This window comes from Odontesthes bonariensis, chromosome 3, assembly GCF_027942865.1.
Source record: "Odontesthes bonariensis isolate fOdoBon6 chromosome 3, fOdoBon6.hap1, whole genome shotgun sequence".
Taxonomy (NCBI): Eukaryota; Metazoa; Chordata; class Actinopteri; order Atheriniformes; family Atherinopsidae; genus Odontesthes; species Odontesthes bonariensis.
This window is the reverse complement of record NC_134508.1, coordinates 39,738,871-39,758,811: the sequence shown is the minus strand read 5'-3', so window position 1 is coordinate 39,758,811 and position 19,941 is coordinate 39,738,871. Positions and strand designations below refer to the sequence as shown.

The window sequence follows — 19,941 nt, the reverse complement described above, 5'->3', positions numbered from 1 at the left end:
CATTCAGAGCAACTGAAATGGTTTTAGGATTTTAAGGCTGCGTGTCAGCACTCACTGTGTGTGTGGATGGTGTCCTCGGAGCAGGACGGGGTGGTGGTCTGGGTGCTGTAACCACTGGAACAGTGCAGAGAGTCCCTGCTGCTCCTGGAGGTGTCTGAATTTAACACGCCCAAGGTCAGCGCCAGCTGATCCCGGGCCGAACAAGACTAAAGGAGAAGAGGAGGTAGAGGCGGAATTTACAAAACCAGGAGAAAAGATAACGGATGTATGGTTAGTTAGTGAGCACCATTTGGTTTAGGTGTTTTAACTGTTTCCTATAACCTGTTTAAGTTACAGTTTTATAATGAAACCCATGTGAAAATAGCCTGAAATAATCATGAGGCAAAGCGTAAAGCATCATCTGAGGGAGCCTGGTGGTGTGGACATCCATGTCTTCCAAAAGCACTGGGTCATGTGACAGAGATACTCCTTAGATGCCTGCTAAGACTACGGATGAGGTCCAGGTCAACCAAGCAGACCTTCAAAGCCGCAAAAGCAGGTACTACCCCCCACCTCTGAAAAAGCCCACTTCAACTAATGATCTATATCCTGCCACAGCGTGTAACTGTGACACCTGCAGACAGCTGAAAAACAAAGATAAAGTACTGGAACTGTTGCAGTGGACTGCTGTTTCAGCACAGGAGGCATCTGGCTCTTCCTGCCATCTCAAGGCAAAGGAGGAGATGGAAGGAAAGATGGAAAAAACAAGGAGCGGAAGAGACCTCACTGAGTGCAAAATAATTAAAATGCTCTCTGGTCTCCTGCTGCCCTCGTGTGGATACTGTGGATTTCTGGACCCATGATAATATCGGGTCAGACTATTTTCTTACTTCCTGCATCAATGCTCTCCAGGCATTGATCAGTCCTTTAAAAATCAATCCCTGTTCATTAATCATACATGTTCAGGCATATTTATCACTTAAAGTAGGGTCCTTTGGCCTTAAGATGGTTGGGCTGCAAGTTTAAATTTCTTTAGGTGTGTTCATGGATCCAGATGTGAGTTTATTTATATCCCCAACACTGTGTTTTACCTTCCCAGATGCAGACATGGCTCGAGCTCTCTCTCCATGATGTGTGTAAGAGTTGTGTGGGGGGGCCAGCAGGCCGTTCTCCGTCCCAACGCTCCCCCCAGATGCCAGCTGATTGGTGGAATAAACTCCATCCTGTCACAAATAAACCAGTTACAGTCAATCAGCATGTATTGTCAGTGTAAATAACAGTATCATCAGCAAAGTACACAGAGCATAATCCCATGGAGCCGTCATAGAAGTCCCTCATTCAACACATCAATCCTTTCAATTCTGTGACAATTCTGTTTCAATTCAGCAGCTATAAAAGCAGGTATGAAGAGGTTGGAGGAGTGTTTATGTGTTTTAAATAAAAGCTGTGAGCCACATTGTTAAAGCAAGAGAAGAGAAAGAGTAGATTTGTTTCTACTTAAATGATTACTTTAGAGAAACTTGCTGCATTGGATGTACTAACATGACTTCTACAATGACTGCTGGGCAATGATCATCTACACAACATTTATCTTCTTAAATTACAGATAAATTACAGACAATAACAATCAACATCAGCACGAATGAACTGATTTGAAGGCTAAATGTGAGGGACACTGACCGCTTCTGTGGAGCAGTAATTCATTGTAAAATATGATGAACTGCTTTATCCTTCTTATGAAACTGGCCAGTGAGTAAAGGACCAAATGCCAACAACAGGAAGGCATTTTGGTACAGTAACAGAAGAGAAACATGGGAAGAACACCGGTTAAGGTTTGTGGGGTATGAGAGGATCACATGTGAGAAGTGGAATTTATAGAGGATGTGTGACATGTTGATTATCTTTCAAGTCTGCATTGAAAAGAGAGGCAATATGATATTGAAGCTGCTGCAAAAGTTTTATCGGCAGCAGTCTGGACGATTCGTTTGGGTTTCAGGCTGCTGGATGCACAAATCAAATGTCGGGAGAGGCCATGTGAAATGCCGATGGGCATTTTTTACTGCTTTCTGAAACTGAGATCAAATGGCGATGAACACAACGTATTAATTAAAACACAACGAGTAAATTTCAGCTTGTCACAGAGTACAAGATGTATGTATCTACTAATAAAGAAGAAGAAATGTGTGCCTGCTCGACTCAAATGAGTAGTTTGGCACACATCCTGATCAATACTTTGAGAAAATTCATATATTTTGGATGCCTAAGCAGAAGAATTTGACATTATAGTGTTTGACAATATTGTTTTGGTCACAAAAACCAAGCAGCAGGCTAAAAGCTGAGCTTTATATGTTCACTTCTGCACACAGAGAAAAAGGTTCGACACAAGCTGACCACAGAGAGCTACTTCAGAGTCTAATGAGAAAAAAGATGACAGCTTGTAGGGGCTTATATCAAACTATAAATCATTAATGACCTCGGTGTCACTCTGTGAGACTGCAGCAGTGACTATAAGAGTGAATAAATGAATGTATCTAACTGTCAGATTTGTTCTGACGGACAAGCGAAATGTATGAGAAAACAGAAAAATTAGACAAGCTTAGGAATAAACACTCAGTCCAACATTAAAACAGTATCGTACAGTTTTAGTGCACAGACGAAAACACACGAACATCATCAACTTTATGGAATGGCATTAGGATTAGGATTAAACTGACAGAGATTTGCGGTGAAATCTGAGTTTTCATGGGATGAAGCTGGATTCATGAGGCTCATTCTGAGCGGGTGGAATCTGGGACAAAACATGGGGCTTAATGCGAAGGGGTTTAAAGTCAGTTATGCATGTGTGGTAAAAAGGTAACACAGCTGGAAATGCTGTGGGGTGGATCCAGATTCAGACTGATGGAGGACAAACGGTAAAAACACAGCACAGCACTCGGGTTGGGAGGAATGGAGTAGTTGTAGTTATTTCTCACGGTGGTCAAATCCCTGCGGCTAACGCGGTGGCTCTGAGCGGGATGGTGACCGTAGCCGGCTGCGTAACCATAGCGACCACGGCTGTCCTGACGACCGAGGCGAGAGGGAGAGTTCCCTTCGCTGAGGGACCGCCCACTTTCATCACAGCCATACAGTAGATAGGGCGAGGAGGAGCGCTACACACAGGAGAGGGTTAAAGCGTTGTGTCTGTGTGTGTGTTTGTGTACTTCTCTCATTGTCAGGACATAAAGGTTTTATTTTGAAGGTTACATCAGCTGACATTGACATTCTTAAGTGTGGGTGTGAGAGTTAGCAGAGGGATGGCGAGCATGTGTTGGTGTCGTGGTACCTTTTAGGATTTAAAAACTTTAAGGTCAAAACAAACATTTACTGAGTTTGATTCAAATCAGACAACTGTGATCGCTGTCGTTTACGACATGGCCTAAAGTACGGAGACCCTAACATTACAACCAATAACTGAACATGTGACTCGAGAAGGATCTTTATCTGCTGCCAAAACAGCTTTGGCTTCGATGGAAATGGTTGTAACAAAGAGTGTGGCTGCATAGAGATGCATCCAATCTGCCACAAGAGTTTTAGTGAGATCCAGTATTCTGTTGAGAGGGGATAAAGCGATAAAAGAAAGGAAACTTCTGCCACACTAAACTGGGGAAACTATCAGGGGGAATTATAACTGTGAAAGATTAAGAAAAGTACCATCTATAAAGTCCATAATGTTGGTAAATATGTTGTTGATTAAAATGTGTTTGTATAAGATGGAATAAAGTCACCTATACCAGAAAAAACAGCCCCTGAATATCGCTTATCATTAGATTAAGTGGGAAAGAGTGACCATGCACTTTTGGCCATGTAGTGCAAAGTGTATTAGATTTCAGGAAGGAAGCTCTTCAGATCTGAAAACTGTTTTCTGTGTGTCTGTGTGTGTGTGTTACCTGAACGTGTATTCCATCCACAGCACAGCTGATTGAGTCCAAGGAGGGAACGTGTCTCACTGATCCAGACTGGTAGTTGCTATCAAATCATAAGTACTTCAGTTTAGAGTTTATAGCAGTTTATATACAGCTGAAAAGACAAAAACTGACCAGACTGAGTAATTTAAATTACTAACTACCAAAGAACCGTGGCTGTAAAGTTTAGGCTGGAAACTATCCTAAATTATTCACTTTTTCTGGGCATTCGTAATCTGAATCTAAACTTATTTCAGAACATTATGAAGAGAAATATCATATAAAGGTGCTTGAAAGTTCTTCAGCATAAATTGTGCCTGAATCAATATCACAGTCCTAAAGGTAGATCAATTAAACAAAAAAAAGAAGAAAATATCATACCAGGTAATTTTTTTATGGAGGGAAAGTATCTCTTACTACATTTGGCACAGTCAGTAAACCTCTAGGATTCCTGGTTAATTCATAATTAATAAGAGTGGCTGCTCTGTTTATTTTCAAAAACCTTTAAAGTCGATGTTTATAGAAGTAGAATATTCTGTCACATTTGCTTAAATGAGCTGTTTGCATCTACTTTTAAGACTTGTGTCAGAAATATGATGCGTTCTCGGTCCAATTTCTACAAAGATCTACAGGGTTCCTTTGATCTTTCAAGCACCAGGGTATACGTTTACTTTAGATGTTGTTTAAAAGTGTGAAGTGTCATCAAAGCAGTAAAATGTAAAGATATCAGCCATAAAGAGCAGAGATGCTGTTCATGGAGACAGTATTAAGGCACATTGTAGGCCAGTGTCAGCCTGTTTTACCTGCTGATGCTGCTCTTCCTGGACAGAGTGTTACTGGGAGAAGCTGGAGGTGTCTGATAGGTGTAGTTGAAATCAGAACCTTTCAGGTCCAAAATCACCTGAGAAACAGACACATAATAACAAATAACATCTCCTGTAACTCAGTTTCCTGTAAGTCAGTAAGTTCCTATAAAAGACCGAGCTCACCGAACTACATTTGAATCTTTCTATATGACTCTGATTCCCTAAAACAGCCATTTGTTGCTCTAAAATAGATCGAATAAATAATGTATTTAGATACAGGCGACACTTTGTTAGTAACCTCAGTTTATTTCTGGTTACATGCTCTCTATATACTTTATATACTCTCTATATACTATTTATAGAGAGGATGTGAAGGGCACCTGTTCGCTGGCTGGTGGGAGTTTACTGGGTTCAGCTGTCAGGCTGGTCAGATCTTCCAGAATGGTCTGTAGGTGGGTCACCTCACCGAGCATGTTGATCTCATGGTCCTGCAAACAACACATTAAGAATTAGCACCGTTTTTCTAACCGAGCCAGCTTTAAAGGCTGAAAACAGTCTCACACACTGACCAGCACAGGCTTCAGCATACTGACGAAGCTGCAGTAGCGAGCTCTTTCTTCGATCAGCGCTCTGCAAACGGCTCGCTTCTCCGTTTCCTCCAGAACAGCGTAGCGCACGTTGACATCTTGCAGCGCGCTGTCCAGCTGGCCCCGAGCTTCGTCCTTCCCTACAGGAATAAAACACACACAGGAGAAACTGATGTTGGGAAAATGCATTGAAGAAAGGTCGAGATGTACAGACACGGGTCCTGGAAGTGAATAATGGGTAGAACACTGAGCAGCACAATCCAGGTGGATTTAAACTGGATTAACATTGAAAACGAGCAGGCTGACATTTATTCGTGTAAAATGATACTTATAATCTTAAAAAACGGCTGAGCGTTGATGAAAGTCATAAAAAAAACTAGGGATGCACCGATACCGATACTGGTATCGGGTATCGGACCGATACTAATCTTACATACTCGTACTCGTACTCGTTAAAGTTAACCGATACCATGAACGATACCATGAAGACCGCGATCAGAGGGTGTCCAAGTCATGGTGTGCAATATACAACTACACAAAAATATATATTTTTTATTTACTATATCAGTACTTTGTATGTACTCATTTCATAATACAGAGGAAAACTCTATTCCTAAAAAGAATTAAAAAAAAAATAAAATCCTCAGAGAACCCATATTTCGCTGTTAACGCAGTTGCGCAGGTGGGAATTATGAGACCGTGACACATCAAAGGCTGAAGGACAACATGAAAACAGAGAAAGAGGGAAAATGGAGCGCTTTCTGGTGCGAAGCAAACCACCAGTGCAGAGACTGCTGACAACCCACCACGATAGAAAAGAGGAAAAAAAAAAAACTGTCGACAGTATCATGAAAGTTATCTGTCTGCTAACAGTAAACATCTGTTCCTTCCCTAATCATTCCATGTGATTTTGTGTGTGTGAATCATACATCTGTCATTATGTGGTCTTTAGCCACTTTAGGAAAGGGAATCTCCAACTGCTGACTGAGTGGAGCAGATAGCAGTTGGGAGAAAAGACATTTTCCTCTGTATGGATAAAAAACTGGACACATATATATGGTAGCCACTTAATAGAACTCACAAAATGGGGTTTATGAGTGTTTGGGAAGTAGCCCCAGTAGTAATATTAAGAGTTGTGGAAGGTTGAGGCTGGGAGAAGTTAGCTAATGCTAACTGAACTGCTAGTAAGCTAATTCTTCTGCATCGGACTACCCAAGCATCTCCCACCATGCGATTGAGCAACGTCTTCCTTTCCCTGCTACCTGCCTGTGTGACTTGGCATTCTTAACTCTGGTTCACATGAAGAACAACAGGAGGTCACGGCTCTCTGTTGAACAGGACTTGCGAGTGGCCCTCTGCTCAGTGTCAACGATGATTAAAGAAACCTGCACGCCCCGACAGGCACATGTATCTCACTAATTTGTAAGTAGGCAAAATATTTACAATAGCACATGTTTCACTGATTGCTGAAATGTTGCAATGATAAATTGTAGTTTAGGACCATGCAGCTTCCTTGCATTGACAGTTCACTGTGCTAAATTTCTGCGTGCTGAGTTTCCTTTGCCTCATTTTTAATTTTGTGACCTGTCTGGTTTAAATGACTATTGCTGCTTTAATGAAGCCTAATTTGATAAAGTTTCAAATAAATTTTTGAAATATTTCGTTAATAAATATTTCATGAGTAATAGTTGTCTTGTCACATTGTATTTGGCATTAGTAAATAGTTATGCACATTTACAGATATTTTACATGATATGAATGATAACACGTGTTATAAGGACTATTTTGCACAATAGGTGTACCTTGAGATTTTTACTTGTCCTTTGGTGTGCCTTGGGCACAAAAAGTTTGGGAACCACTGGGCTAGTGAGACCGAAACCTGTCTTCCAATTCATTACATTTTTTTTGTGGTAGAAGCATCGGCATCGGTACCCGGTATCGGCAAGTACTCAGATCCAAGTATCGGTATCGTATCGGTTTGAAAAAAAGTGGTATCGGTGCATCCCTAAAAAAAACCCCCATAAAATTTGAAAAATAAATAAAATGTCAAAGTCTCTTCAAGTCACTCTGTAAATATATAAATAAAAAAAGGATTATAACATAAAATAACTGAGTTCACTTGCTTATTTTTTTAAATAAACCTGATAAAAATGAGTATCATGTTATTATGAGTGTTTCAGTGGAGCTCACATTGTGTTACCCAGATCCTACCAGCAGGGGGCAGCACAACACTATGCAGCTCATGTAAAAGCACTAGAGACAGACACACATGTACACAGTGCTGAGCATCAGCTGTCTGCCCCACAAATGCTGCCTGACCTTATCCTCCTGTTTGGGTGGAGAACAAGAATTTAAAATGTGACAAATGCAATGACCATTGAATGTTTAAATCCATTCAATGGACTAACTAATCTGTTGATCTAATATATCTATTGAAAATTCACGGTTTCTTCATTAAATTTTGCCACTAAAATCAGCCGAGTAATCAAGATACTGAGCGAGATGGAAACGATGTGAACCTGAGAAAAAGAAACAGATGAGTCATGAGTTTTACTCCTTCTCCAGCGTTATTTACCACATTGTTTACTGGACTTAACCAGCCTTGAAGAGCATATGACAAACCCTTAAACTGAATTCACCACTCTGAAAACCTTGAATATTTCTTTTTAGACAGGAAAAAAAAAAAAGCTTCTGGAGCAGTCAGATGTGTTCTGTGCCTCTTTCATAACAATCCTATTCAAGAATATAAAGCCTGAGGCGTCCTCGAGAGACAGGAACAAGCACCAGGTCATAATAGGTTAACATAACCCCACATCCCTCCAGTTAGGCAGGTCAATTACATGCTCAGCTGTCACACGTTTTCACAGTTTATACTTTACATCACTGTGTTCTAAAAGAAGAGGGTCACAGGGACTAGGTTGTAATTTTAGATCTTGTACGTGTCCCTTTCAGTCCAAACTTACCTGAAACCTACATCAAAGCAGAATCTTCTTCTCCACTCTGAACTCTAACGTGTCACACTGACAGGCTGTAGCATAGGGTCACAGCTCAGAAGCCAACATATATGCAATCGTGCACCGCGAAGCTCAAATTTCCAAGAAGAGCAACAATACGGAAAACACATTAGTCCAGAGGCTGAATTTCTACTTAGAATGGGCTCATTTTGATTTAGATAATCTTAAACTGAATAAATCAAAGACAAAAACAGGAAATCATCATGTTCTGCACACACTGTGTAAAGCAGGTGTTAGAAACTGAAAGTCAATGATGGTATTTTAAACTACTGACACTTGTTTAAATATCAGGAATCAAGTTTTCTAAGCGTGCCTGAAGACACTGCCAGAGCTGAGTCGGAGCTGAGTCGGAGCTGAGCCGGAGCTGAGCCGGAGCTCAGCAGTATAGTGTTGATCTGGCCTGAGCCTCGCCTCCCCAGGCCCACAGGTAGAGAAGACACACAGAGATCTGACCAGAGGACCATCCCAGCTGTGGAAATACAACCAATGAATGATGAAATAAGCCCTGGGCGCAAACCTCCACCAACACAGCAGCTTAAGCACAACTCGGAAAAACTGCTTTACCTGCAAACAAGTCTTTTAGGGCTCTAATGGAGCGTCTTATTTAAGGCTTTAAGACTTCATCATATATGACAAAAAAAGACAACTTCATCATATGTGAAGCAGTACTAAGAAACAATAAATGTAACCATACTTTTTGAAATCATTCAAGAATTGATCTCCTGAAGGAGTATTTTTATATTTCATCCTTCAGTTTGGTACTGGTGAACAACAACAAAGTCCGACCTCTGGGGTTATCTGTCCACCCGATATTTTGCTGAATTGTTCGTCGAGTTCTGAGATATTTTTCCAGCAAACAAACAAAACCTCTTGATCTTCGACATAAAACCAGAGTAACAGACAGTAAATCCTGTGAAAAACAGCAGGAAGCAGTTTCCAAAGCCAAGCGGGCACACTGTAAACTCTGTGCCGTAAACTCAATCCAAACACAGCTGTTCGCTCAGGTGCGAGAGCGAGCGTGGAGAAGTCAGAGGTTTATTTCCACCTTGCTAACAGAAGCTCAGCATTGCTGTGCTGTTGGTTTGACGTCTGGCCTCTAAGGAAACACACAGGCTGTGTGCTGTCAGGCACTGTTTCTACAAGGCTCTGGCTCGCCACCCACAAAAACCAGAGACCTGAAATCTGAGGCTCCGTCCGGCTCACTCACTCTGAAAAAGGTGAAAGGCAGTTCAAGTTCAATTCTCACCAGCGAGGAGCCTAAATGCACCGAAATTACATCTCACTTCGGTTTCCCCACAGAATCTCTTTGTTTTTACATCGTTAAGATGCATCTTCCTCAATGGCAAATACAGCTCAGCTCCAAACTAAATGACTCGGGTCAGCCAAGGTCCGAGTAATCTAATCCCACATCAATTATATTCAAGTGAGACACCTGAAACCAACAAAGTCAATATGAGAGGAATTTTCTCCATTGCCGTGGCTCAGAACTACACTTCCCAAAGATCATATGTCACTGTTATTAGTCTGTGGATCTGTTTCCACAGAACTTCTTCCTAATGTAGGAAGGTGTCACCAGTGTTTCCCACAGATGTGAAGGCAATGTGTGGTGGTGGTGGTGGTGGGCCGGGGGGGGTAAAAAATTCTTCAAAATAATTCCTTCGTTAATAATTGGTCACACAGAACTTTATTGTATTAACCCATAAGAACCCAGACCCATTTCTACTTAAATTAAAATTAAGGGGGTTATAACACAGACTAAATAGACCACATAGAACCCATTTCAGAATTTTTTTCCAAAATACCACCCCCCACTGTCAGAGATCTGTAATGTGACATATATGTCACATTGGGAGTTAAGAACCTGGATAATTTCTCCATCAAGGAAAATGATGGGGGACGTAAGGATGTGTGACACCGGCTTATCTGCAGATTTTCACATCTTCATTGTAAACAAATTAATAACATAGCTAATTACACTGGTCGGACTGTTCAGCTGTTTCAGACTGATAACTCCGGTTCATCCTGGTCCTCATCATCATCAACACGCACTTCTCTTTTTCAATCGCGTAAAATATTTTTCAATACTCATCTGGATTGAAGCAGCAAACATTCAGTGTAAGAGTTTAAAAAAACTACTTTATTTGATTCACAGCTGATAGTGTTTTGACCTCGACAACCCAACTACATTTTTTTTTTTTTTTTTTACGGCAAACTTGCGACTAGTTAACTTTATAAAGAAGGCGTAATCGCTTGTTTGCTATGGGACGGGTCGGGACGGGACAACATTGTATTAAAAATATAAAATATTTTTATAGGACTTTTTAATGTGTGATTTTATAAAGGTGCACGTGATACCAACCTTTCGTGAATTTCGCCAGCAGTCTTCTTTCGGTTGAGCCAGAGCTATAGAGCTAATCTAAGATAGCAAGCTTCCACGCTTCCAGGGAAGCACGGAGGGGAGGGGCTGTGTGTGTGAGTAGGCTATGCGAGAGAGACGCGAGGGAGAGCAGCAAGGAAATGCAGCTTAACGAATACGAGTATTTTTTAAATAGCGTTAAAAAAATAATAATAATAACGAAACGCAATATGTGGCGGCCGATGTTTAATCTGTGGCGCACCGCCACGAATTAGTCTATGTGTGGGAAACACTGTGTCACCCAACAAAACGGTGGTTATTTTACTTCTAGTCAACAACTGGGCTCGAAAGACTGATCTAAAATTAGGTTCCGGATACACAGATACACTCGTTGTTTGGCTCATTCTTTTCTCTTTTGTGCAACTCTGAATGTTGGAGTGATTGAAAGAGTAGCTGTCGACACCTCTGCAGATGTCTGTGTAAAAACTCACAATCTAAATTATGTGGACTCGATATACAGTAAAGAAAGTACCATATGCCACCTGGACATGAGCTCGGAAAACAAAAACAGTGGTTATACGTCCTCACTTCACTTGGCAGAACTAAGACGCGAGTCAGGGAAGGAAGAAAGTGAGCACAGATGGTGAAAATGCATAGCCTGTTATGAGAAGAAGCAGTTGGAGTTACTTTATTTACTCACTTGAGGGGAAACTTTAAATAGTTAAGCATCAAACCACTCACAGAAACACAAAGTTGGTGTTTTTCCTTCAGGACAGACACCTGACTTTGTGTTCCTGTTGCCCATTATAAGAACACTGCGTGAATAACATCTTAAACGGATGATTCATGATCCAAGTTGCATCAGAGGATTAAGTAAAACCAGTATGTCAGCACTTTTCTATGAGGATGTTGTTTAAAAAGATTTCTTTAAAGCCCCACCTCTTAAATGAACCCGTGGAAAAAAATCTGGCTTCAAGCTATTAGAATAATGGGACCTTCGAAGCTAAAGGATAAGAGCCGAAGACAGAAAAAAAAGAAACAGAAAACCGACAGGATTCAGGTCAAAGGTTAAGTTTTGGATACCAAGCAGACCTGTTAGGACCAACCTTACTACCCAATGTCCCAAAGTTTGGTGGCTTTAGCAGCTTTACTGAAGTTACACATGACGCTGAAAAGTTTGTGATGACATAATCATCTGCTTTTAATACCAATGACTGATGTTTAAAGACTTAATCACACAACAGTCTAGACCATCTGCGTCAGACTGGAGGTAAAGCAGTTTCCCTCAGATAGTGTAAGTCTAATGTTTCTGTGCATGTCTCCACAGCAGGTCCAGACATGAAGCAGATGTATACAACACTTAAAGCTATGGTAGGTAATCCTAGAGAGCTAGCAAGAGAGCTAGCAAGATTCGAAAGTGGCCCCTCCTCTAAGCTCCACCCCCCCCCCTCCCCATTCCGTCAGAGCTTCATCCAAAGCCGGTAGAACCGCGTGCGCACACGGAGCAGGGAGCCGACAGAGGGGGGCGTAGGCAGAAAGCAGAGGCATCTGATTGGTTTTTTGTAGGCGCTCCAATCCGAGATCAGCGTCCCGCTGATCTTGGATTGGTCAGCTTTTTCTCAGTCCTGCAGCTGCCACAGAGGTCTGATTATTTTCGTTCCTTTTTCTAAATACATCTTGTATAGATTTCTCTCAGGATAGACGGACCATTTTACCCAGTATTACAAAATGTGTTTCTGAACAGGATTACCAACCATGTCTTTAAGACCCTTCTCCTCCTTTAACCTCCCTGATCTTTGGCGTCCTCATTCCTCCTTTTTCCTCCCATTCAAACATCCCGTCACATCTTTCATCTTTCCTTTTAGTATCTACTCAATCCCTTTCCCAACTCGTCTACTTTTGTAAAGAACTTTTCCCCCTTGCGGAAATCTTTCCATTTTTTATCTCCTTCGACATCTTTCTCCCTGGGCCCTTCCTCTTTTCCACCCTCAGGTTCATTTACAAAGCTTCTTGTTCATATTTTGCTTCTTCAGAATCCTCCAGCCCCACATCATTTGATTCCCCTTTTATCTGAATCTTCATCTCCCTCTCGCCACATCAGAGCTCTATGATCTCATCTATGTCCTTCCCCTCCATCCTGGAGGTCTTAAATGCAAACCGCACTTACTCCTTTAACCTCCTCCTCTCTTCTAAGGGATGGGATTTCCCTTTTTTTTGTACCCCCATAATCTATATTTTTCTCTTTACAAATATTTCTGTTCCCACTCTTACTGCAGCTCTCTCCTCCAATCTTCTTTAACACAGCAACCACAAAAAGAGTTAAACTCATCTTTCTTATGCTATTATTTTCCTCTTCAATTATCCTCTTCTTGATGAATAATTTATGCTCCAGTTACAGTTCTGCACAAGCCTAAAACCAAAGCTTGAATAGTATCTGCAGCTTTAATATCTCAGAAAAATAAAGAAATCTTGCCAACACCAAGCAACAAATCTGCTTTTTTCTGGAAAAACTCATGACAACAACAAGAGGAAATGCTCATTTTCTTGCTCTCATATTTCAGAATATGCCACACAACCGGACAACATAACTAAAAGTGCACGTTTGTGCACTTTTAGTTATGTTGCAGCCTCAACCTTCCACAACTCTTAATATTACTACTGGGGATACTTCCCAAACACTCATAAACCCCATTTTGTGAGTTCTATTAAGTGGCTACCATATATATGTGTCCAGTTTTTTATCCATACAGAGGAAAATGTCTTTTCTCCCATCTGCTATCTGCTCCACTCAGTCAGCAGTTGGAGATTCCCTTTCCTAAAGTGGCTAAAGACCACATAATGACAGATGTATGATTCACACACACAAAATCACATGGGATGATTAGGGAAGGAACAGATGTTTACTGTTAGCAGGTTTCCTTTTTTTATTCAAGTATCCTCAAGTATTTTTACCCCTACAAAAGCAGAATGTGCTGGAAGGACCTGAGGAGATTATAAGATAATAACAGCAACAACAACAACAAAAAAAGCCTGTGAGAGTTTCAGGATTTAAAGAAAGAATCTGAAGAGAACCATTAGAAATAGAGAGATCAACATAGTTTGCTGGAGGTGTGATTATGAGATTGTGATATATCATGAGTGTCTAGACTAACTGCAAACTGGTAAATTAAATACAATGAGAAAACACTAATTATAAGACAATCAACAAGCAAACTATAAAGCTTCAACCTGAATAAGAAACAAAACCTCCAACGTCGCTCATCCACAAGATGACGGGCTGAAAATAACAGGACTTTTGTTAAGACTAGCTCTCTTCAAACAATAAAGCTACACCAGTGTAGTCCTTGTGTCTGTTACATATTATACGGTGTCTTCACACACACTCACCCACCCACACAGCGCTGTACACTGAGGATAATTATAACGTGAAGCTCTGATTGGTGAGTGTACAGACAAGAGTTTGGGACACTGAGCAGGAAAAGAAACTACTCTTGTGAGCGTGTGTGTTTATGTGCGTGCTTTGTCATTACGTGGTAACAACGTGAAGCTATGGCTTTTTCATACTTGTTTACATATAGTCTTCCTGAGCCTTATAATCCTCGAAGAGTGTGCAGTTCTTTCATTTGGATAATTCCTACTAATCACAACTTTTTTTTGTTTTTTTCCACCATCTCTATGAGTAATAATAGCACTGAACTCACCAGGCTTAGATCTGTTGGAGCAGCTTATTTTAAAGAAAAAACTTTTGGGACTTATCTGCTAAATAAAAGTAGTCCCACAGAGCAGAAACTAAAGGTTTGCTCTGCGACAGATCGGTAAACCTCCACATTGAGTACAAAGTTATCGTAGCTGCAGAGGCCAGTTAGACTACAAAATGCTCAAAAATATTCAGGTGATTTGGCGTGTCACTGTATGACTGGACTGAGATACAAAGACGGGAAGAGGAACGGCGAAGGAATACAGTGAGATGGACGGAGAAAAAGGCACAAAGCAAAAAACATGATCAGAGATGTTAAACCCACATCAGACATCACTCTGTTTACTCTGGGCGGGTCTGCAGGCTGTGATGTGTGCACGGACTATTTCGGTCTGTGCGTTTTCATATTGGATTTCTCGGGAGGGAGAGCAAAGACGGAGAAAATGTTTGGAAACTGGCCTCGATGTTTCTTTAATTTTAATTTGGTTTGTGTGTCTTATGTCTTTGTGTGACATGCATGAATGAGGTTTCTTTGTTGGTTGGTTTTATTCTACCTAAGACGGTCCACATTCTTTCAGTTTCTTTGATTATGGGATCTAAAGGCCAAATGAAGCCATGGCAACAACGGGGTGTGTCACTGTGATAGCAGAGAAGGGCGTGGGACCAGTGTCTGCCTAAAGGTATGTCCACATTTCTGTAGCAAGGGTCCAGTCATGACTCCCGGAGACAGTAAACAGGCCTCAGATCGGCACACACTAACCTTCAATCTCTTCATCCACAAGATAAAAGGTGACCCCCACTTTAACAAAGCAGAGTTAAGTCCAAAGTCCAACAAGCACCAATTCAAGACTTAAAAAGTCCAAAATCAAGTCAGAATGTCCACATTGAAGTCATAAACAGATCATTATATTCCCGTCAGCTGGTCTGCACTGATAAACAAGCCTTTCTGTCTGCTTTGGACCATGTGCCTGTCTGCAGGAGCATCGATTTAAAGTGTCCCCGTCATCAAGAAAACTGAACATTTTGTTTGTCTTGTTCAGGATATCAAGTCATTCCACGTCGAAAGGTTGAAGTCTAAATTAATTCAACAGTCACTGGTGCCAAAGTTGAGCCTGCAGAACCCTCTACAATCCACACTTTTCAATAATCTTTATCGTTTGCCTGGTGTCGGATATCTCAGCAGGGAAACGTGTTTTCAGAGGGATTGTTTCCTCCCTTGGGGCGTCAGGTGACTGACAGGAGGTGGGGAATAACGTAATACCGCAGAGATCTAATGAGACATTTTTCAGCACTATGAGGGCAGGATGGACTCCCTGCGTTTGTTCTTCCTCTCTGTGGAAAATGATTTTAAAACTCGGCAGGTGGTTTTTCCTCAAAGAAAACTGAGCTCTGATATTTTAAACTTAATCAAACTATGCTGTTGTTTACATTCTTTTTGAATGACAGTAAGACAGACTGCTGGATGCTGGTTGTTCAGTGCCAATGGAAACCTTCTGGGTGTGAAATGAGTGACTCCTCTTACCTTTCTTCACCTTCTTCTGCAGTTTGATGGTGTCTGATGACTTCTTCTTGATGTCTGCTCTGGCCTTCTTGTACTCTGATTGTGAAAAAGTCACGAATGAGAAAAGTGTCTTGCCCGTGCAGTTGTGTGTTTGTGTTAGTTAGCATGTTGACATACCTTTGGCGTGGTCTTTGTCCAGCTGACTGGCCACTTTTTTCCACTCTTCCATTTTCAACTCAAGCGGAGTGATCAGACCTTCTGAGAGAGCTCTGAAATAAAGGAATTTGAAATCCAGCTTTATCGATCGTTGTGTTTAACCTTCTTTTAATCAAAATCTACTCTAATCCTACTCTTATCTGTGCTACAACTTGATGTGCCAGAAATCTGACTATATAGGGTCTATATATGAATGAAAACCAAGCAGTGAGGCTGAGAGATCTGCCTGTAGACCCGCGAGAAAGGACCGTGTCTCGGCAAAATTCTGAGGAAGAACACAAGAAAATCTCTGCACCATTTAAAGTGCCCCTTAGATCTGGCTGCTCAGAAAACAAGGGACCCAAGCAGCCAGTTTTCACAGTAGTGTTCAGACAGGATCTATTCCTAACTAAAACGAATGTGACAACCTTCTGGAAGTTTGCCAAAAGGCACCGTAATAACCATCAGACCAAGACATCTAGAATTTCTGCTTATCTGATAACACCATCACCTCATTATTACCACCCAGACAGTTGGACATGATAACATCTTTATTTGAAGAGTTTTTTTGCGACAGGGTGTAGGAGATAAGTCGGGATAGAGGAAGAGATGGAAGCAGAAAAATATGGAGCAATGCCGATTGAAAATCTTTTCCTCTCAGGCTGAATGAAGGTTTAGAACAAGACAACGAGCCTAAGCACTATTACACTATATTTTCACATGCACTTAACATAAAGCTGTGTGGTGCTGCTCCATTTTTGTTTTGGTGAGTTGATTGATGGTAAAACCTGTAAAAATCCCCACAAGGGTGTAAAATAAAATCTTTATTGAGAGCCGATGGCTGCGGTGAGCAGCTCTCTTTAAGGCACAGTCTTTACAAACCAACACAATCAAGAAGGTCGCTTTTCGGTTGTATTGACTGCACTAAATTGTACAGGCATACCTCATAAAGCAGCTTCGGAGAGCGTCTGCGTGTGTAAACAAGACGTGTGACTCACTAACCGACAGCTTCTCCAATGACAGCAGACAGAATAACAGCTAAATGACTGTAACGTTGCAGCAGTGGCAGCGGTGAAAGGTGAAATCATGACAGCATGCAGCTCCAGCTGTCTCTTTCCCTCTCCACACACAGATACACAGTCTGACTGTCATGTATGACCACATGTCAGCTGAGGATAATAAAGTGTCTGGTTCCCACACTATCAAATAAAAGTTGTCATCACACAGTCATTCACAGCTTCACCTGTCTTTCCCACCTCGTAAATATCACATCAGACACTACTGTATCTACTGCGTGTGTGTGTGTTTATCTTACGTGGTGAACAGCTTGAGTTTGGATTCGATGCTGCGGTGTCTCATGCACATCCTTGTCAGCGCTGAGCCGATCTCCTTGGTAGCACCTGCAAAAATCAGAGTTTTGTTTTGAGAAAAGGACAGAAATGACATGAAAACAAATAATATCTTTAAATAAAGATGAGTTTTGGAGCACCAAAAGCTAAATCCAACTCAAATAATAACCCCATAAATGTTAGCATCTGAGCTCCTTTTCTGTTAACTGCTGAAACGGACGTGACACCTAAAATATTTCCATCTTGCATGTTTGTAATTTGTCTGAAGCTCCCAAAGCATGTGAGGAATCTCTCACTGAATCTGTTCCACAAGTTTGTGTCCAAAAGAAATTAAGAGAAAGGATTTGAAACAGTCTTGTGCCAGTGCGTCAGTTGTGTAGAAATATTCCACTTTCACTTCAGCTGTGCATTATAACCAATTTATATAGCAATTTCTTACTCATTTAATATGTACATTGTGTTTGTGGCTCTGCATCACAACTGCAATAAAGCTGTGTGTATTTGTGGGTGCGTGTGCCATCCATACCTCACACTAGAGACGCATTAAGAACTCAATCTGATTAAGATCTTAAGATGAGTGTTGTAATGTGTGTTGAGACGACGTACGAGGGCTCAAGTGTCTCATTTTGTTAATGAATTATGTAAGATGGTGACCGCGTCTTTTCACACCCAGCTTGGGTTGATCAGATTTCACACCAACATACACAAACACTTAACGGAGCTATGACGCAACACAAGAGTGCACTCAAGAGTAAAACTTTATGTGACATGGATGGCTTGTGTGTGTGTAATTAGCCGACAACCAGTCTTACACAGCACTAATTGCTTTAACACCATTTCACCATGTTTTAGACACCACGATCTTGTGCATTCAAACACAAAAAATCTACACACTGCAGAAATATTTGTCTGAATATGCACAATAGGATTGGCATGCATATAAGACCTAATATTTCCAGGTTGTGGTTGGGAGAGTTTAGCGAGTAAAAGTTTAGTGCTAGTGCTAGTGTTTTTGTTTATGCATTTAGCAGACGCTTTTATCCAAAGCGACTTACAAATGAGGATATAACATTACAGCTAACATCAAAGATAACAATAAGCTACATAGAAGGAAATTACTAGTCAGACTCAGTCAGGGGTGACAGTGTAGAGATAGAGTGCAGACATAGAGGGAAGTACAGAGATAAAGTGCAGTAGAAGGGGTAGGGAAGTACAGGGTAAGTGATAGGAGATGCTCTCTGAAGAGCTGGGTATTCAAGAGTTTCTTGAAGATAGAATAAAGAGCAGAATAAAGAGCAGGATGGGCCACGTTATTATTTTATATCAAACATATCAGGTTGTACAGCTCAGAAATAATGCATACATGTAAAATGCTCATTAACATGTTTTGATAGAAGCTTTTCTTTTTCATGTTGACTCACTTCTAAAATGGTGGTTGTGTCTTAGTCTGATTAGATGTCATGATTTGTTCACCTGCAAGACGTGTAAAAAAATAGCAAATTGAGGAAATTAATGTTTGTAAGAGTTGTGCATCAGTTTTGATGCCACATAAAGGTTGACTCAGAGTGGGAGATGGACTGGAAGGAAAGAAGCATGACTTCTACAACAGGTCATGTTCATATAAACACACACACAGAGAGGCAAGCTCATAATAATGGCCTCTTTGTGGCCATCAGTCTGTATGTAGGCCCGACATCTTCTGTTAAAATGACAAATCTACTCATCAAAGCATTTTGGTGTTGAAGAGGTAGTGCAAAATTTAGCTTTTTTTTTGTTATCTTCAATGTTGAAGTAAGCTTTCCAAGTCTGTGATTCTTCTGAGTCATCACACTGAAAACGTGAGGCAAAAATTCTGTGACATTTCATTTCATCCACAACATTCGGCTGCAATGCGATCCAAGTGAAAGTTTGTACTGTGAGAGTTCACACACACACACTAATTTCAAGCTATTTGAATATCTAAATCTAATAGCTGCACGGGGTGGAAACAGGAAGAGTCAAAGACACACACACACACGCGCAGGCTGCAAAACTGAAACATGGCCGACATGTAAAGTAAGGAAAGCTCAAATGAAAAATGACTTATCAGGTGTGCGTTTGCTCATCCAGCAGGTCAAGTACTAACAGGAAGTGATCACAGTGTGAAACCTTTACTGGTTTAAAAAAAAAAAAAAAAAAGCCTTATTTATCTTCTATTATTTCATCAGACTCTACACATCTTCTCACATTCCCCTTTTTGCATCCATCTTTCCCCTTACTTTTCTCTGTCCTCCATCTTTTCTTGCTCATGTTCCATCTCATTCCCTCTCAGTTCTGCCCTGTTTGCTATAAAATACATATTATCATAAACTACACACACACACACACACACACACACACACACACACACACACACACACACACACACACACACGCGACAAAAAGAGGGTGGGAAAGCACACAAAGACATGCTCTCTGGTAAAGGGTGTGGGTTAATTGTTGAGGTGTGTCGAGATGTGCTTGTTTTATTTGCCTTT

At 41.0% G+C, this 19,941-nt stretch overlaps 1 protein-coding gene across 3 annotated transcripts in view; it reads right to left on the bottom strand.

Annotated features, from left to right (window-relative positions):
* Window positions 1–19,941, bottom strand: part of mtss1 (MTSS I-BAR domain containing 1) — a 65,946-nt gene that overhangs the window by 7,606 nt on the left and 38,399 nt on the right. For 2 of the 3 annotated variants that reach the window (XM_075461812.1, XM_075461813.1), the window contains exons 4-13: window positions 17,392–17,476; window positions 16,059–16,150; window positions 15,903–15,977; window positions 5,296–5,453; window positions 5,107–5,214; window positions 4,724–4,821; window positions 3,906–3,984; window positions 2,952–3,128; window positions 1,071–1,202; window positions 56–206 (exon numbers count right to left, since the gene is read on the bottom strand). In XM_075461812.1, the coding sequence (XP_075317927.1) occupies window positions 56–206; window positions 1,071–1,202; window positions 2,952–3,128; window positions 3,906–3,984; window positions 4,724–4,821; window positions 5,107–5,214; window positions 5,296–5,453; window positions 15,903–15,977; window positions 16,059–16,150; window positions 17,392–17,476 (1,155 nt within the window). The remainder of the gene's footprint in view (window positions 1–55; window positions 207–1,070; window positions 1,203–2,951; window positions 3,129–3,905; window positions 3,985–4,723; window positions 4,822–5,106; window positions 5,215–5,295; window positions 5,454–15,902; window positions 15,978–16,058; window positions 16,151–17,391; window positions 17,477–19,941) is intronic. The other variant, XM_075461814.1, reaches the window with a different exon arrangement.